This window comes from Lycorma delicatula, chromosome 10, assembly GCF_047948215.1.
Source record: "Lycorma delicatula isolate Av1 chromosome 10, ASM4794821v1, whole genome shotgun sequence".
In the NCBI taxonomy this organism is placed as follows: Eukaryota; Metazoa; Arthropoda; class Insecta; order Hemiptera; family Fulgoridae; genus Lycorma; species Lycorma delicatula.
In genome coordinates this window covers 10689903-10710964 of record NC_134464.1, presented here as the reverse complement: position 1 = coordinate 10710964, position 21062 = coordinate 10689903, and the positions used below count along the sequence as shown (strand labels likewise).

The following is a 21062-nucleotide window of genomic DNA, read 5'->3' as shown; positions in this document are numbered from 1 at the left end:
AAATATATTGATTTATTAATAATTATTAACCTCTGATTGTAAAAAAAATTTGTAAAATAAATAATAATTCAATAAAAAAAATAAAAATGAAAAAATATCAGACATTATTAATGAAATAAAATTTTATGTACTTTTCATTTTAAAGAAATGTTTATATGTAATTTAAATAGGTGTACAAGGAAGTCATGTGATGTCCACATCAGATTTTTTTCAAAGATTATTCTATACACAGAAGAAAAAACTATTGTATCTCTAGTACAAACAAAGCAGGAATGCCATTGTTTAAAGACAATTCTTTTGCTAGAAAGATATAATTTTACAATCATAGCTTTAAAATCAAACTCTGAAAAGAAAACGATGAGTTTGTAAGAAATCTGATGAATGAAGTCATAAATGACAATGTTGAGTGTTGGAATTAAGGTAAAATAAATTACGATATTTTACTCAATGAAAAATCTTTTCAGACATGCAATTTCTTAAACTTACCTTTTTCATGAAGAGCTTTAATTGTCACAATTCAATTGAAGTAATAACTGGTTACCAAAAAAACACATCTCTATAGCACACAATAAGTGTAATAAAAAAGCAGCGCTGATATGTAAAAGTATATATACTTTAGATTGTATATGACAAAAGCAAAACAAAAGAAGTTCACATACCCTGTATGATGCTCTCCTGTCTTAAGAAATAAGTTTCTTTGTATGTGTGTAACTGTTAAAATTTAAGAATTATTTCATATGTTAAATACACATCCAAAAGAAACAAGATGAATACATAAATTAAAGTCAAAAAACATGTATGCATAACTAGGTAAATAAATAAATGAGTTTGAAAATTCACTATTGTTAAATTTTTCCACTATTTACAAAAAAATTGTTCCGAATCATTTTTCATTTACACAGCGGGCAATTTATTTGTAGCTGTAATTTTTGTTTATAGAGCGAAAATCTTTCTGCAGGCTTAATTTTCATTCTGTCACACTGTCACTTCTGTTCTGCTTTGGGAAGTACATATATTTCTTACAATACATTCTGAGATAAAAAAAATCCACAAAATGAAAAGTTTAGCCTAGAATTGAATGTATCGCTATAAAGACTTTATATCTCTAATACATATGTATGAGGATTGTTCCACTTTAATGAGAAAATGGAAAAATTGCTAGGAAGATATAATATTTAGGAGTAATGTTACTAAACAGTGGTGGTGTCTTGATTTTGTACATAGATTAAAAAAAAGAGAATTCATAAATACCTTTTCTTTAATTAAATAACCAGTTAATAAAGGACTCAACATTCCAGGTATTGTGGCTACAGTATTTGATAATCCCATGAGAACACTAGCATACTGTGGAGCAATATCTAATGGATTTACACTGAAACAAAATAAGATTTATATTAAACATTTATCTAGATTGTGAATTACCGCAATGGATCTCTTTATTTTGACAAAACATAATTTTTAACATTTTTATACAATACTTAGACATTCCTTAAAATAACAAAACAGTGAGAAATATAAGCTATTGGCAAAGTAGTAAGATACGCATAATCTTCAGTGTTATAGGATGTTAAGTTTTTAGAGCTAGGATGGACTGTATTGATTGTTGATGAACGAATGAAACAATATTCTTCTAGGATAGTTGAATTTAATTTGTAAAAGATACTAAATTACATACTAGAAAACTAAACCACATAAGACACATTAGACAAAGAAATACATGACCACACCCCAGATGGGATTCTTAACTCGAATGAACATATGAACTGGCTTGCAGGCCAACACTAATAGAAAACTAGAGAGCAGCACTAGCTGGCTCAAACTAGGAACGGAACATACCGCCCACCAATTATAATTACATAATTATAATTCTAAAATACAAAAGTAATATGCAAAATGAAAATGTAATATATGAAAATAATCAACATAAAAATCTTGAAAGTACACAAGAATTTGAAGCTACTTTAAGTACTAATTCCAATATTGCCAACGGCAAAAAACTACAAAAAAATTAACAAATACATGAAAATAAAAGTTAAAGAAATTTCATCATTACATTCAGAATCATTTAGGTCACAAACATCTGAATTTGGAATAATAATTAATCTATTAATATTTCTTTTTACAATTGTGTTGTTAGTTTATACATCAGCTACTCTAACTAGTCCATCATCACCTGGATATACCTTAACAATTTTTCCACATTAGTGGAGGGAGATTACTTTCTTTCACTATAGCTACATTGCCAACACAAATGTTATTACTGGAGATCTTACATTTATTCCTCTGCTGCAAGGAATGTAAATAGTCATTTGACCATCTTTCCCAAGTCTTTCAATATTTTTTGTATAAGCTGCCACCTAGTAAGTCTATATATATTAATGCCTGAGAAATCAGGATTAGGTAAAGAAGTTAACGGAGCAAAGGTTAAAAAATGTGTAGGAGTAAGTAGAGCTGGATCAAAGGAATCGGTTAATAGTAAGTATAATGGTCTGGAGTTTAAGCATGCTTCTATCTGAATTAATAAAGTGGATAACTCTTTGTAATCTAAAACAGAATTTCCCATGACTCTTCATAGGTGAAATTTCATGCTCTTCACAGCAGCTTCCCACAAACCACCCCAACTAGGAGAGTACAGAGGAATTAAAGACCACCTTATGCTGTTTGAGGTACAGAAAGATTTAATTTTGGAATTGGCATTATCGATTTTAAGAAAGTCATACATTTCTTGAAGATAACGATTTGCACCACAGAAATTTTTTCCATTATCCGAAACAATATGAGAAGGCAATCCTCGGCGTCCTACAAATCTTCGTAGAGCAGCTTAAAACTTTCTGTAGATAAATCAGTCACAAGTTCAAGGTGTACTGCCTTCGTGCTGAGACATACAAACAATGCAATGTAAGCTTTAATAGTCACAGGATTAGTAGATCGAGTACACCGCCTACAATGATGGATAAGTATTGGACTTGCATAGTCAACACCAGTTGACTGGAATGGTCTGGAAATTGTGACCTTTCCTTTGGCAGTTGTCCAAGTAACTGACTCTGAGGATGAGCTCTAAAACAAAAACATGTCACACTTATCAACAGAACGAATTATGATTTTAGAATTGACAATCCAATATTTCTGTCTAAGTGACGAATGAATTAATTGTAATCCTCCATGCAATAATCTTAAATGTTCATACAAAATAATCAACTGAATAAGATAACTATGAGGACTTAAAATTACAGGATGTTTAACATTTAAAGACAAATTTGAAAAATTTAAATTACCTCCAATACGAACAATACCACTATTTTGATCTGAAAATGGGTTAAGAGAAACTAATTTGCTTTTCTTCGATACAGCCGTATTTTTCTTTAAGTCCATTAATTTCTTGACAAAATACAATTCTTGAGTTTGACGAATAAGAATTTTCGTGGAATTGATTTCTTCCGGTGAAAGATCTGACAATATACGATTATTTTTATTTTTTTATAATTTTAAATGAAACAATGACAATATGAAAATATGTTTAATGTTCATACAAACAAAGAAAATTGCTTTGAAAGTTCTGCAGTTTCTGTTATTTTAAGAGCAGCTGAAAACACATTAGTTTTGCTAGGCTTCTCTTCCTTGAGCGAATCTGGCGGGATCACAAAAACAATAGGCTGATTGGATAACCATGCGTTCTCATATGAATCTTCTAATGTACAGTTTTCCTTATGAGGAAGAGATACAACAAATCTGCCTTGGTCATCACAAAAGGTATTTTCAGCAAAATGTTTTCCGCAGAAAGATTCCTCTTTAGTTGGTAAATGATCATTTAGGAAAGCTGTTCATTACTGACAAAAAGTGCTATTGAATCTGAATTATTTGTTTATTTAATAGGTTTAGTAGGATTTGACCAGAGACTATGAAACCAAGATGAGTTTCTTGAAGTATAGTATGATTAGAATTATGATTTAACTGGACAGGCTTAAGCAAGGAAATATAATATTGAGCACCTAGAAGCACATCCACTTGTCCAGGGACATTAAAATTAGGATCGGCAAGAAAAGGTTACAAGGAATTTCCCAGTCAGTTACATCTACAAAATCATTCGGTAACAAACCTGTAATCAATGGCAGTAAATGACATTTCAAGTTAAAATTTTCATACCTAGAATTAATATTTAAATTAACACTTAATTTATACTCAGTAACAATATTACTAATACCTGATATCGGCATTAAGACAGGTTCAGTTTGAAGCCCAAGTTTAGCAGCAAACCCTTCAGTACAAAATGAAATCATCGAAGCAGAATCAAGTAAAACCCTGGCTTGAATGAAATTACCTTGTTTATCCTTGACATTAACTACAGTTGTTGCAAGTAAAACAGATTTGTTAGGTTCTGATTTTAAGGTACAAAATGAACTATTAGTTGGAGGAGCTTGATTCGGCTTGATAGATTTATTTGCTGCCTCTTGCAGTGTTTTATCTAAATGAATCAGTGAATGATGCTTTTGTGAGCATTTTTTACATTTACAATTGCTTGGGCAATCTTTTATGATATGCTGTTTACTTACACAATTAAGACACAATTTTTCCTGAAATACAAATTTTTTCCTTTTATTAATAATTTTAAAAATTTATCACACTGATACAATTGGTTGCTAGTTTTACATAATGCACACATAAAATTATTAGAATTATTTACATAAAATGCAGTTTTATTGGAACTAGGTTTGGAAGAATCGTATCTTTTGCCGCTAAAGCATACATTAGATGGCTGTGCTTTTTCACTACCTTGAATTATGTTGGTGGATTCAAGTAACTTATGCTTAGATTCTAAGAAAGAAATAAGTTGTTCTAACTTCGGGAATTCATTATCTCCTAATGTTTCTTCCCAGTCTTTTAAAGTATTTAAATTTAAATTAATTTTATTGTAATAAATTCTAAATGATTAATATTTAGATTCTTTAATGCATTAATATTTGAATTAATTTGATCTATGAATTTGGATAAATTTTCAGAATTTTCCTTTTTTAATGATTTTAGATTAATAATTTCTATAGCATGTTTAGCTGCAATTAGCTGTTTGTTGTCATACCCAACTTCAAGTAATTTTATTGCGGTTTCATAACTTTTAGATTTCACTGATAATTTTTTATTACATATAGTGCATTACCCCTTAAGAAATTTGTAAGGTAGTAAAATCTTTCAACATCAGATAATCCCTTGCGGTTATGGACTAAACTACTAAAAAGGTCAAAAAACTTATGCCAAACTCTCACATCACCATGAAAGGGCGTATTTGTATAGATTTTAACGTAATTCGATTGGGTTTGTTAATTATTTTATTTGAATCAATTACATCTGACTTTTTGAAAGGATTTTCTAGTTTTTTATGTTTTATTTTAAGTTTATCAAAAATATTATCGTATATGTGTCTATCCTCTAAGTCTTTATCTGTGCATCTTTGTGCAATTCTATTTCACACTAAACTTCAAAACACGTTTTTTTGTATTCTAACAGGTTATTAATTTGATAGTGAACAGATCATAATCGTCTAATTTGGAATTAAAATTATCAATGAAGTTTCTTAATTTTGCTGTAGTTTTTCACACCCCATTTCTTAATTAGATCTTTGAATTCCATTTTTACTTAAACTACAGTATTGATACAGATATTAAATAAATTGATAAGAAATTAAATAAATAAAATTAAGTAAATTGATAATTAAGTTATTATAAAATAATATTATTAAATTGTTTTCGATATCGGAAGTTAAGTTGATAAGTATGCGTGATGATTATGTTCTGAGTAGGCTTGTTGATAAAGTTGTTGTTCTAATGTATACTCGATATGACATTATCTGCTGACATTGACCTTGCTTGTGACTGCTTGCTTGCAACTGTGAGTGCACGTATGTAACTCAGTATAGTTCTAACACATTGAAGTTCACAAAAATTATTATTGAAGACTGAACCATTATAACTTATTATTATTGAAGATTCACTGTTTGGTAATTTGCGTATAACAACTATTGTTATAATCTTATGTGTGTCCTGAATGTTACAAGTTATTCAAAATGTATTGAATTTTACACATTTTATATTAATGCCCTCGTACTCCTGAATATACACTGTCCAATAAGGATTAACATTCACAGTTCCTATGAAAAATTAAGTAATGCTATTTAACGCTGTTTATAAATATAACAAAATCCTGGCCGGTGGACCACAAATGCAATGTTAAATTTTTAGAGCTAGGATGGGCTGTATTGATTGTTGAAGAACGAATGAAACAATATTCTTCTAGGATAGTTGAATTTAATTTGTAAAAGATACTAAATAACATACAGATAACTAAACCACATAAGTCACATTAGACGAAGAAATACATGACCGCACCAGATGGGATTCTTAACTTGAATGAACATATGAACTGGCTCGCAAGCCAATGCTAATTGAAAACTAGAGAGCAGCACTAGCTGGCTCAAACTAAGAACAGAAGAAGAATGCTAATGAAATTTCTCTGTTGAAGGGATTATCGCTTTTTCAATAATGAAGCTCATTAAAATTTTATCCCTAGTGTAAGTATGTATTTTACTGATGTGAAAATAATTTTAAAGACAAAAATTCCATCTCTAAATAAACAAAAAAAAAAAGTTAAATTCACAAAAATGTTAACTCCTCCTTTAGTAGCAATTAGTCTACTTTTAACTTTTATTCACCAGATAGCAGCACTGAACTATATGATGATTGTGATTATAGTACTATTTTCCTAATTTTCTTATTCTGTTAATCAAATTAAACTCTTATCACCTATCACAGAATGAATGTAACAGTTAAATAAACAATTTTTTATTTTAAATGTAACTAAACATAATGACAAAATAATTCTTAAACAATGCTTCTGGTTTTTATATTATGCATATGCTTTGAAAAACTGAAAAGTTATAGCTCTGCATACACAGCAACATTCGACCACTACAATCATTTCCTCTAAATTACATTAAAATTAATGTACACTTCAGTGATTAATTTTTTTCTAAAAAATAATTATTTTTGCATTTTATAATGATGTTATCAAATGGGGTTCCTTCATCCTATTTTCAAAAGTATAGTACCGTTTCAATAATACTCGTCTATTTTTTTTTATTTTTATTAACAGGTAACTGTACTGAACTATCTGATTTCAGTTCAATCCAAATTTATGATTTTATTTATTTAATGAAGTTTTTTCTATCTTTCAATAAATACAGCCACACTTTTCATAAATAACAATTTTTTAATTGTAATTATTTAAATAATAGGGATGCATGTAAAATGTTATCTACTAGCAAGTCTGTGATTTCTTCACTTGAAAACCTTGTGACTCGTTTTTTACAAATTTTGATACATGCATTTGGGTAGGCATCAGTTTGTTCTGATGCCTACTAACTCCTGTTCGTTGAGAACTTGATTCCTTAAGACACATGTGATCTAAACAGTTCATTTTATTTAAATTAAAAAATCTAAAAATTCACACGCGCCATTAAATACAATAAAATTTTCAGATGAAGTAGAATATAATTTAAATCGATGAGCTGATTTAAATAATTAATTTTATTAATCAAGAATCCTTTCTAAAATTACATACAAAAATAATAAAATAAAATTGAATAAAGGCAGTAGGTAGCATTCCTGTTATAAAGAGACTTTTAAATCTCTTTTTTTCTATAAAACTCTATCATCAGATACCTGCCCTAAAACAAACACATTCTTTAATTCTAACTCCATCTTATTGTATAATATCTGCTTTTGTCTATTAGACACTTCCTTAATCATCGGTATTTTATAGTTTTTATATTTTTTTCTATTTTTTAATCATCTGTTATCATGTTTTCTGTCAGGATCAGCAATAAAAGAGGATATTACCTTCTTACTTATTCTTCCTTCATCTGTATAAATGTTCACTGGATTATTGTATTTTATCTTTATTATTCCAATTTTTACTTCCTTGTACGAAGTAAAGAAAGTATTGTGATCTGGAAAAATTTCGGTTTTCAAAAAATTTCAATGGAAATATCCATTTTGACTAGTTTCACTGTGACATCTGTACGTACATACATACATACATACATATGTACATCTTGCATAACTCATAAACGATTAGCCATAGGATGTTGAAATTTTGGATTTAGGACTGTTGTAACATGTAGTTGTGCACTTCCCCTTTTGATTGCAATCGACTGAACCAAAAGTATAAAAAAAAAGCCCAAAATCGAAAAAATTTGGATTTTAGACTTTTTCTTAACTGCAGTAATAAGCCCTCACTGAGAGCTTTTCAATGATGTACAATAAGCGGTACTTGTTTTCATTGGTTCTTATTTTCATTTGACTATTTGGTAGCCAAATAAAATTTTAATTAGTGAAATATTGAATCTTACAAGAGGAAGGCACATTGGTTCGAATCCAACTTCATCTCCTTTTTTTAACTTTTTTTTAAAATTTAAATAAACATTGATTTATTAATAATTATTAACCTCCGATTGTAAAAAAAGTTTTGCAACAAATAATAATTCAGTAATAACAATAAAAAAATATATATATGAAAAAACATGAGAAGTTATTAGTGTAATAAAATTTTATGTACTTTTCACTTTAAGTAAATGTGTATATGTAATTTAATAGGCGTATAAGGAAGTCATATGGTGACCATATCAGATTTTTTAATATTATTTTAATATCATATTCTCTCACTATAATAAATTATCAAAATTAGAAAATAACATATTATTATTTAAAAAATACTTTAAAATCCTTATCATTTTTGTTGTTATTTTAGAATGTGTTTCTAGTTACTGTGAATGTTCAATTACATCTTCCTTCTTCCTTCTTCCTCTTCTAAAAGAATATAGTTGTACTGCTCCTATAAATCTGTCAATAACCATTTAATTGATAAATTGTGTAGAATGTAGTTTTTCCTTCTCTAACTAACAAAGGTAACAGTGATTTTTTCTCATCATATATATGTTATCCAGTAACAAATTTATGAACAATCTTTTACTTTAATAAGCAAAATAAATATTTTGTAATATTCAAAATAATAAGTTACAGCAAATTCTGATAGCGGAATGGGAGAACAACTTCCTTTCACTCAGAAAGAAATAAGTAGTAATCCAGATCACGCTTGACTGACTTAATGGTTTATGAATTCATATCGTATCTTAAACTTAAAAAAAAATAAATAAATAAAAAAAAACAGCGTTTATAAAAGCCAAATTAATATGTAAATATAACTGTTATATATGCATTAATATTGATATCGATATGTGAAGATAAGATTGATAAATAAATAAATAAACAAAAATTTTAAAGGCATTAATAAATATAGATAACTATTTAAGAATTCATTAAATGAATCTGCAGAAAATTCAAGTTTACCTAATTAGTATTATTTCAGAAAAAATAAAGCGATGATGTTTCTACTGCAAAAAAAATTAATTTAATTTCCTGTGTCACATCCAGTTTAATAGAAATGGATATCATTATTTACACAAAATAAACAAGTACATTTCTGGCAAAAGTAACGCATTCACAAAAATAAAATATATAAAATTCTCAAATATTTAATTAAATAAATATGAGTGCATAATTTATAAATTTAGCAATCCAAAAATTTTGAAACCTAATACTGACTTTTTAAGGTGCATAAATTAAAATATTATTTATTTAGATGAAATACAATGGACAGAAGCGAATCTACATCTATTTCTTACGTACTATTGTTAGTATTAGGCAACTGTTACAAAACAAGAAGTTATGAAAAAATGGTAAAGGTTGTTATGTATAAAATGTATTACGTATCTATAATAACAAATTAAGAGACATAGAAGGTGACAAAAAAGAAAACTTTTTACACTTCACTGAAGAAATTAAATTCATAAAAGTTACAAAAAAAGAGAAAAATGAAAAGAGACTAGATGCTCGATTAAATTCTGGTGGAAACAAGAAGAAAGTTAGTTTAAGAAACTTTCAGAAGAACTAAACTAAAGCAAAACCCAAGCGCTCAAAGGAAATTTATACCGCCTAGAAAAACTGTATTACAAAGAGGTATTTACAAATTAAATGAAAAGTAATCTTTTTAAGCAAATATAAAATAAAAACAGAAAAAGTAAAACAATAATGTTAGGTTTGGGACAAGACTAACCAGGGTGAGGTGGATCTCCCCAACCCTTATTATGCTGATATAAAACTGTTAATATTTTTATAATTTTAAATTGTAAAAATTAATTACTTTCTGATATATATTTTTTACTAGCTCCCTGTCACAACTTCACCCACATCATATAGTTACTTGTGATTCCTGCAGCGGCCGAACTTTTAATTTTATGTTTGTCAGTCAAGTAACTGTAGGCAGATGCAGCCAGAGCCACACATATACTGTAACGGCGGCAGTGGTTGTGCCACAGCACTGTATAAATTCGCACTCCTTAAAAAAAATCGCAATTAAAAAAAACCTGAAAAAGGTTTTTAAATATTTTTCTGATGAGTATTTGGGGGCCCAAATCTACTGAACATCTCATTTACTATAGTCGGGACAGGGAAAATTTACAATCATTGTTCAGGATTTATTAACGTTTCTTCATAGTAGTACGGAAATGGGGTTACGGCCGCCATAAATGACGTCATCCAAGATAGTGGCCGTCCGCCATCTTCGGAAAAAGCGGAAAAAATGGCAGTGGTCGGCCATCATGGATTGTGACGTCGGTGGCACCGTAGCCGCAGTCTTTCCAACCTGTTTATTAAGACGTTCCTCGAGGATGATCCTGGTCGTCGAGGCGACGATGACAAGGTTCTCGTCATAGATCGTGCACCGGGAGGCGGCCCGAGTCGTCGTAGTCGTTGCACCAGAAGGCGTTCCCGCCCCGCTCGAGGTCTTCGTTGTGGCTGGTGCACCGGGAGGTGGTGTGGAAAAAAAATTAAGACGTACCTAGAGGATGATCCTGGTCGTCCAGGCGGCGGCCGCCGCGAAAGAGAGAGAGGTTCTTGTCGTAGATCGTGCACCAGGAGGCGGTGTCTGCTGCGCGTGTGTTTGCGTGCGTGCGTCAGCGGATCGACGTAAAGAGATGTTTACCGTGCGGGATGCGCCGCTCGACTGACAAACCATCCAGCCTACGCGTGACTCTTTTTTTCCTTATGAACAGGAAACAGAAATAAATTGTTATTTTTTACAGAAAACAGCTGCCTATCAACTACACGAGCATGTTTTGACATCCTTATCACCCCTCAGTTCCGCCCGACTCCGATTAAAACAAAAATAATAATCTTTTCCTTATAAAACAGAAAAACACCTGCTTATCTATTGTCTACACATCCGCTCAATTTTTAACAACTATTTTTCCTTATACATAAGTAAATGATTTAAAAATTAAGTTGGATACTATAAAAATTACTCCGAACAAAGTAACAAAAGTTTCGTTTTCTGTGTATAAAAAAATGTACGTACGAAATGGCCGACCACAGTTACCTTGATTTTGTGGCGCCGTAGCCCGGCAGTGTTGCCAACTTGGATTATTTTGTGCCAGTGTTGCCAACCTGGTTATATTTTTTGTATTAAATTATTAAAGTAATATTTCAAAGGTTGGTAGTACTGTTGAACAGCTGAAATATATTTCAATAATTTAATACAAATATATAGTTGTGAAAAATGAATTATATTATGTGTGTGTGTGTGTGTGTGTGTGTGTGTGTGTGTGTGCGCGCGTGTGGGTGCGGGTGTGCGTGCGAGTGCGGGTGTGTTTGTGTGTGTGTGTGTGTGAATAAAAATTTAGACGTACCTCCAGGATGATCCTGGTCGCCGTGGCCGTTGCATCGGGAGGCGTCAACCGCCTCTCCAGAACCCGGACGTGGCTCGTGTGTTCGTGTGTGTGCGTTGACGTAGCGGCGCGGGTTGTTGACAGTGCGAGGGGTGGTGCGGGACTGAAGAACAGCTGAAAAACATGGCTTAAGGATGAGCGTCCTATATTGAACGTCCGTTACAGTAGTAGAGGCGAAAGCGTCACACTCTACCGACCAATCACAGTGCGGTTGATTCTGCTTATCAACCACACGAACATGTTTCGACCTGCTTATTTATTGCCCACACATGCGCTCAAAGTTTAACAACTATTTTTCCTTATACATATTATCGGTTCACAAACACATACTACTGCGCGATCATGTGTGTGTGTGTGTCTGTCTGTGTGTGTATATATATATATGTGTGTGTGTGTGTGTGTGTGTGTGTGTGTGTGTAGGCAGCTGCAGAGAATTACAACCAACGATGATGGTGTGAGAGTTCCCGTGCGACTGACACGAACAGTTGATACAATATATATATATACCTCCCCTTTGAAAAATTGTTTCATTCATTTACGGACTTGTGATCAGAGAACACAGTATTATTTTAAAGTTAAAAAACTATTAAGTGAAGTTTCTTCGTCACCTTAAGCAACTAGGTAATTTTGAATATAACTTATTGTTTTTTAGTATGACTATGGTATGATTAAATGACTCAAACAAATAAAATAAATAATTTAAATAAATTTAAAAAAATAAATACAAATAAATAAGATAATTACTATATAAATTTAAAAAACAATGTTACTATATGTTATTTTCAATTGTTTTAGACGTTATCATCTAGAATAGCATCACTGGTAGTTATCCGTGCAATAAACAATGTCATCCATCTTCGATGGGATTTGTCTGGCTTTGAGGAAATGTATCTCCATTCAACCCTTCAGCGGTATCAGAAGAACATCCTGAACTGTTTGAAGGAAGAAGGCAGACGTTTCGACGGCAACATAAAATGGTAATTATACATGTTTTATGTATTTTTGAAAAACGTTAATATTTTTTTGTAAATGTACTGTTTTTATCTTAATCCGTTTTTTCAGTTATAAAAAAAAGTAGTGAATATGTACTAAAATTATTCTATTTCTACAGGTACGTTGCTGAAAACGTTGAATTGATGAAGCAGACACGTCTCGAAGAGGAGTAGAGACGACATTCACTAATCTATATTTGCACGGAAAGACTAGAACCGTTATAAATTTGGACGATAACACCGACGTTGTTGAAGAATCGTAGATACAATCTGTGGAAAAGATCATAGACACTGACCAATTTATCAACAACGGCAGCGGGTGGGTAATGAGTAAAACAATTTAGATAGATTTAAATATTATATTCGTTACCGCCCGCTGCAGGGTGCCTCTAGCACATTCCTTGCTACACCAAAAAAACTTGTAAGAAGAGAGGCAATAATTAATGTAAAAAATCCACATGATGAAAAATGTTTCCTATGGTCCGTACTAGCATACCGCTACAATCAACCTGGCAAACACCAACGACAGGTTTGGTATGCAAAGTACGAACATGAAATTAACATGACCTACATATCATATCCAGTAAAAGTAAAAGACATTGATCGCTTCCAGGTGTTGAACCCCACAATAAGCATCAATGTCTACGGCTATGAGGAAGAAAACGCTCGTGTGTACCCGGTACGTGTTACCGAAAACCACGATCGTACCCACTGCATACACCTATTGCTGCTTGCAGGGAAGACGAGAGATAAATTCCATTATTGGCTTATAAATACCAAAACAGGTAAAAATGAGCTATCTCAACACCTTTCAGGTCAATGAAACATCGCTGTAGCAGCCAATATTGCCCTTACTGTTTGTACCATTTTAGTTCATCAGACCCACTTGTCGCTACACAAAACCCTAAAACCAACATTTAATCGAGTGTAAGCGACACGTTGCACAACGGATAAAAGTACCCAATCCCGCTAAAGAAAAGAGATGAATGATGAACTTTAGGGACTAGTCGTCCACACTACGCGTTCCATAAATGGTACATGCAGACTTTGAATCATTTCTACATCCGAAGGACACTGTTTCTTTCTTTTCCTTTATTTTTCCTGTTTAGCCTCTGGCTGAACAGTTACTGTTTAGCCAGAGGCTAAACAGGAAACTATCTACCTTTTAGATAATACTTCAGAGGATGAATGAGGATGATATGTGTGAGTCTAAATGAAGTGTAGTCTTTACATTCTCAGTTCGACCATTCCTGAGATGGGAGTTAATTGAAACCCAACTACCAAAGAACACCGGTATTCACAATCTAGTATTCAAGTGAGTGTAAAAATAGCTGGCTTTACTAGGACTTGAACGCTAGAACTCTCGACTTCCAAATCAGCTGATTTGGGAAGACGCGTTCACCACTAGACCAACCCGGTGGTCTAGAACCCAACTCGGTCACTCCTAAGCCCAACACTAGTTTTACCGATAAGGTAGCCCATCATCTTCCGTCCGGTTACGCCTATGTAATCGTTGATGAGGAAGGGCATATTTGCGAAGGTCCTGTAGTCTACCGAGCGAGAACCGATGGAAAAATATTGTTAAAAAGATGCTGGATGAATTGCTCTTACACGCAGATAGATTGCACAAAATTATGATTACCGAGAAACCGATGACTCCTGAAGACACTGAAACATTCAACAGGGCAACCGAGTGTTTTCTTTGTCATTGTGAGTTGAACGACAATCGTGTACGTCATTGCTCGCATACCACAGGACGGTTTCTTGGTGCATGTCATAACGAGTGCAATTTAAATTGTAAGCTCACCGAGCATATACCGGTATTTTTTCATAACCTCCGCGGTTACGATAGCCATCAGATAGTTCAAGCTTTGGGAAAATATAAAGACGATGTGAAAATAAACTGTATCACCAACACGTCCGAGCATTACAGTCACTGTCCGTCGGTAAATTAAGGTTCTTGGACTGGTTACAATTTCTTTTGTCGTCCCTTGAAAAACTTGTAAAAAATTTAGTAAAAGATTGTCAGGACAAAAACACCGTATTGAAACGTCTCACACTGTTACCCGCAACCCGAGAAAAGAGATTGATTAATCCGTAAAGGCGTTTACCTGTACAAAAACATAGCCCATATAAACAAGTTTTTCGAAACCCAACTTCCACCGCTGACGGCATTCTACAGTACGCTAAGAAAAGAGAACATAACGGACGATGATTACGTCCACGCTGAAAACGTGTGGGAACCGTTTGACTGCAATACGTTAGGCGATTACAACGATCGTTACCTTCTTAGCGACGTATTACTGTTGGCAGAGGTCTTTGAAAATTTCCGAAGTACGTCTATGCAATATTACGGTTTGGACCCCTGTCACTTTACTCCACCCCCCATTTCTCGTAGAATGCCATGTTAAAAATTACCCGTAAAAGATTGTAACTTTTGACCGACATAAATATGCATGTTTGTAGAAAAAGCTACACGAGGCGGTGTAGCCATAATTTCAAACAGATACGCCAAGGCGAACAATCCAAACATTCCAGATCAGCATGACCCATCCGAACCCCACGTCATGTGTTCAATATTACGATTACAACAACCTTTACGGGACAGCCATGGTTGAGACCTTACCACCGTTAATTTTAGGTGGTTGAGTACTGAAGAGATTGATAATCTCGATATTAACAGCGTTGACGATCGTGGTGAAAAAAGCTAGGTGTAGGGCAAATCCTTGGAAAACGTAAGAAACAGAATAAACTTCCAACTGATCACTAACGAACGTAAACTGGATAAGGTGATTGCGAAGCCGAGAGTTAAGGCTTGGTACATCTATAACAAGGATGTCATCGGGGTAAGTCTGAAGAAAACGGAGATATTCCTCAATCGTCCGATCTACATCGGATTTACCGTATTAGACATTAGCAAAATGATCCTGTACGAAATCCACTATGACTACATGGTGGAAAAGTACAGTCATAATATAAATCTTCTAACCGATACAAAAAGTCTGATGTATCATATCGTGACCGATAACGTTTACAACGATATTCTTCACGATATCGATCGGTTTAATACTTCAGATTACCCTCGCGATCACGTAGGTTTTAGTAATACTTTTAAGAAGCGACTTGGTAAATTAAACACGAGATGAATGGAAAAGCTATTCGCGAATTTGTAGGACTTCAAGCCAAGATGTATAGCATTCTCGATTTCAACAAGAAGGAGAAGAATGTTGCAAAGGGTATTCTTAAAGTATCCATTGCAAAGGATCTTAGACACGATCTGTACAAAGTCTTTTTAATGATTCCGTTACGTACACAAGCGCGTACGGAATCATAATCACTTTACACAATATATTTTCTATTAACAAGACAAAAAAATAACTTTCGCTTTACGACGATAAACGGTACATATTAGAAAATAAAATCAACACAGTTCCATACGGGCATTTAGTATAAAAAAAGTAACTTAAACTCCCACCCAACAATTACGACAACACTCCCGAAAAGAGACCAAGAACCGTGCTCATATCCCACGGTCATGACTATTGTAGTCCAAGAACCGTAAACGAAACCCTAGTAGCCCACGACCATGACTATTGTTAATTTTTTTTATCATGCGGATATATATTCCCTTTCTTTTATTTTAAAAAACCATTATGTATTATTATAACTAAAAAAATTATGTATGTAATATAAAATAAAAACAATTTTTTTAATATAAAATAATTTTTTTTTGTAATATAAAAAAAAATAAATTAAATTTTCGTATTATATTTTGTGTTATTTTTCTTAATTAAAAATACCCTACATAGCTCCTAATCAAATGCCTGAGAAATAGTACATTAAATTCTCTGGTATTGCCGTGCAGATATTTGAGTAATAATTCATAATATTCGTTTTCCATGTTGTCCCAATGAAGTGTTAACAGTGAAAGAGTAAAACAGTAAAGAGCTCCATCGTCAGGCACGACGAAACTACCCCACAAAAGCGTTGAGTTGAAGAGAATTAACGATTTATATCAAAGTGATATGGTAGAGATGATACCATATGCTACATCGAACAACGTTTATCGTTATATACTGACGATGATAAATTGTTTTTCTAAACTAGCATTCGCCATTCAGGTTAAAAACAAAACCAGTACGGAGATCGCTAAGGCTCTCAAACCCATATTGGATAAACACAAGATGCGTTATGTTAAAACCGATTTGGGGAAAGTTTTACAATCCGTCGGTTAAACGACTATTACATTCGTGAAATATAAATCACTATTCTACACATTCGGATAAAAAAGCGTCGATAGTCGAACGATTTAATCGAACACTGAAAACGATGATGTGGAGAAAATTTACCGAAAAGATACTTACAAGTGGTTAGAATTACTACCGAAGTTGATCGCGAAATATAACAACACCCACAATCGGAATGAAACCGAAAGATGTAAATAAACGAAACCAAGCTGCTGTTTTACAGCGATTGAACACAGTACTCTATTGAAAGCCTACTTTACCGAAATACAATGTCGGCAATCGAGTGCATATAAGAAAATTTAAAAAGACATTCGCCAAAAAATATTTACCGAATTGGTCGAACAAAATATTTAACGTACATAAGGTACACGATAATACGCAACCGTGTACTTACACGCTGATTGATATCCATGGTGAGGTGGTGAGCAGTAAATTTTACGGTGAAGAGCTCGCTAAAACCAACGTTACAAATAATGTATATTTAGTCGAGAAAGTCTTACGAAGAAAAGGCGATAAGCTATTTGTAAAGTGGCAAGGGTTTGATGGAAAACACAACAGTTGGATACAAAAGGCGGATTTGGTGCGGTGAACTGATCAGTCATAAACATGAGGTTGGAATGTCAACAGGCTGGTAATATTACGCTTGAATGTGTGGAGATGGAAAAAGGACTCGTCATGGTCCTCTTCTGCCGAATACAATTAGATCTATTATCTGTGGACCGTCTAATTGCGGAAAAATAAATGTTCTATTCAACTTGCTGTTCTTCCCCGACCGATTAAGATTCAAAAATATTTACGTGTTTTCCAAATAGCTGTACCAACCAAAATACAAATTTCTATAACATGTCATGACCGGTGTTCCAGAGATCGGCTATTTTGCCTATTCTGAAAAGGATCATGTGATGGCACCTGACGAAGCGGAACCGAATTCGACAATGATTTTTGACGATGTAGCTTGCGAAAAGCAACATAATATTCGCAAGTACTTTGCGATGGGACGACATAAAAAATTCGATAGCTATTATTTGACACAGACATATTCCAGTGCCAGGAAGCACCTTGTACGGGACAACGCAAATCTCCTTCTTATATTCAAACAAGACGATCTCAACGTACGTCACATAAATCAAGATCATGTAAATACCGATATGATATTCGATCGGTTTAAACGTCTGTGCGGTGTTGCATGGAGAAACGACACGGCATTTTGGTTATAGATAAGGAGAGCGATATCAACGGTGGACGGTATAGAGTAGGCTTCGATGTTTTTGTAAAAGAGATCAGTAGATAGCCGGTAACAATGGCAAGCATACACACCCACGAGGACGGTATACCGTACGCTAACGCGATAAAAACATAAAACAACAAACCACAAAACAACTTGTGTTCCAAATATTTTAGCGGCCGTCAGAGGTTTTGCGGCAACTACATTTGTCGTAAAGTGAATTACTGTGAAAATAAAGACCGACGATGTTGGCGACATGTAAAAAGAATGAATCGTGACTATCCATTGGTCGTTTTGTTGATTACTAGCGAAGGTAAGATTTTCAATAAGCGTATATGGTTAAAATTTTTAGAAGAGTGCGACAAGTACGAGATGCCTATCGAACTGGTGATCTAAGATAAAAACATGTTCAACACAACGGTCCGACACGGATGGAACTTTATTTCAAGATTTAGACCCCCTCGGCTCGTGTACAAAAAGCCTTTATTGGAACTTCGAAACCATCATGCATCTATGGACTACACAAAAGTTTACATGCACATGTTGGAATACGGTAGTCGTCTAGAAGGAGCGAGATGCTGTATAGTGATCACGGAACGAACTATTCCGATAAGATCGTCCAAGACGTTGTACCGCTTAGCGTTAACATACGCTAGAAAATGTTTTGTGGACACGGCTTAATGAATACAATTTACCGACGAAGTACCGGAAACATTACCGATAAGACGAAGACGATTACTGTTCGACATCGTGCACAACAGGGCTCAGGCGCTCTTTTCGGTGAGTTTCTAAACGAAGCGCTACCTACATTGCGATTATACGCCGATGTGTTCGGATTGAGGTACAACGAACGACGCTAACTGTTTGAAATCCAAAACGAAGATTTACTGAGAAAATGGTGCGAATATGCAGGCGCGAAATTGGACGAATTTTGGTTGTTGAATAGCTATCTTTTTACATTCGGAAGATGACCGTCATCCGATCAGACGACTTTCCACACGGTACTTGACAAAGGTCCCACAACGTGATCACTCAATGGTTGTGGATATTCCACTGTGGGTTGGAAATGTAAAAAACAACTGTCGTCTTTAAAGACAAAAACACAAAACTGTTGATACCGTCTATTGATCAGGGTGTGACGCAATATTAACGCGAATTGTGCATTACCAATCGCCGTCCGGTGAGAATGAATGTTTCGTTAATCGATGTTGTACGTTTCTTACGCAGAACCAAAAAACATGCAATGTTCTTTAGATCGGTCGAATTAGGATAGTGATCGACTGTTTTCCGATCATTCGTAACCACGATGTCAAACATGAATGAGGTCGATTAATCAACGTCGTCGACGTCGTCTGCGAAGTTAGTAATAGAAATCGATAGAATACGAGATTCGATTAAAAGAAACAATCGCGCTATTACGCAAGGAATAATGGAAACTGATCAAGTGCTAAAAAAGCACTTTAAACGGATTGTCGAACTATTACGGGAGCTTAAGGAAACATTTAATTAAAAGAAAAATGAAATACAAGAAGCAGAAATAAAGGAGGAGGAGAAAGAGGATGAGGGTGGAATATCTACACCAACAGTTATGAGCACTTTTTAAAACACCAAAACATCGATTCATTAAACCTACACACCCATCATCATCTGGTGAACGTGCAAAAGATTATTTGGATCTAATCGTAACGAATAGAAATAGGCAAATTGACAACGTATACGGTGTAAAAAATATAAATGACCAATGGACGATTGGAAACCACAATGTTGTGTTTAAAGGAAATAATATTGTAATCGGTGAGAAATCGTATAACGAATCCGAAGGCTTATTCCAACTGATATTTTTGAAGGAACCCAAAGGCTATACTATTAGAGACTTGGATAATTATAAAAAAAAATAAAAACTACTGAGGCGCATAAAAGGCAAAATACTGAACGTGTAATGTCCAGTAGATCATTCAAGTACAATAATATTATTAGAGTTGTTTCCCCACCCAAGACGACTAGGTAGTCAAGAAAAAGAAAGCCCTATAACCGGTTCAGGACTACTTATGAGGGCGAAGAAAACACTAAAACCAGATTACGTGTACTGGGACGATCCGAACGAACTTTGCGATAGACTTCGTCTATTAGTAGCCTCTAAGCGTGCAGGTCATACTGGTCATCATAACGAAATCGTGTCCATTGTAGAAGAATTGCAAGAAAGTGGATAAATAAAGGAGGGTAGAGGAAACATTTTATTTTAATCAGTCTAAAGATGAGTATCGACAAGTTCGGACGTTTTCGTGGAGGAGCGAACGGTAACAGATCACCACCTACGTGGGTTATCGAAACGTTTGATAAAACCACCGATGGAAATTACAATATTAGAAAACGGAGGTTTTGCAACGTAGGATGTTCGATAGAGAATGATGATGCTACTACTTTCCGTTTTGCGAACAAGATTTACGTAAAACAAAGCGATTTGGTAAATCGATCCGTACCTTCGATCAACAACAACAACGAACTTTCCTTTTCAAATAAGCGTTTGTGTGATGGTGAACCTATCGAAAAAAGCGATGCCGTCAACCTCAATTATTTACATAACAACTTGTTAGGTGAAAAAAATATTATTGATATGAAAGGAAGCGTCCTGATAAATTCTGGAGAGGCGATAAGAGCAAAGGATCTTGTCACAAGGTGGCATGTTGATCAAAGGGAGTTTCGCATAAAAAATAGATCGATGATAGGTGTTTGTTTAGGAAAGATGGAATGGTAGATGTCAAACGAAG

The 21062-nt window shown here is 33.8% G+C and overlaps 1 protein-coding gene across 3 annotated transcripts in view; it reads right to left on the bottom strand.

Annotated features, from left to right (window-relative positions):
* The window catches only part of LOC142330833 (vesicular glutamate transporter 1-like), a 181880-nt gene that overhangs the window by 12622 nt on the left and 148196 nt on the right, over positions 1–21062 (bottom strand). For all 3 annotated transcript variants that reach the window (XM_075376289.1, XM_075376290.1, XM_075376288.1), the window contains exon 10: positions 1252–1372. In XM_075376289.1, coding sequence (XP_075232404.1) covers positions 1252–1372 — 121 coding nt within the window. The remainder of the gene's footprint in view (positions 1–1251; positions 1373–21062) is intronic.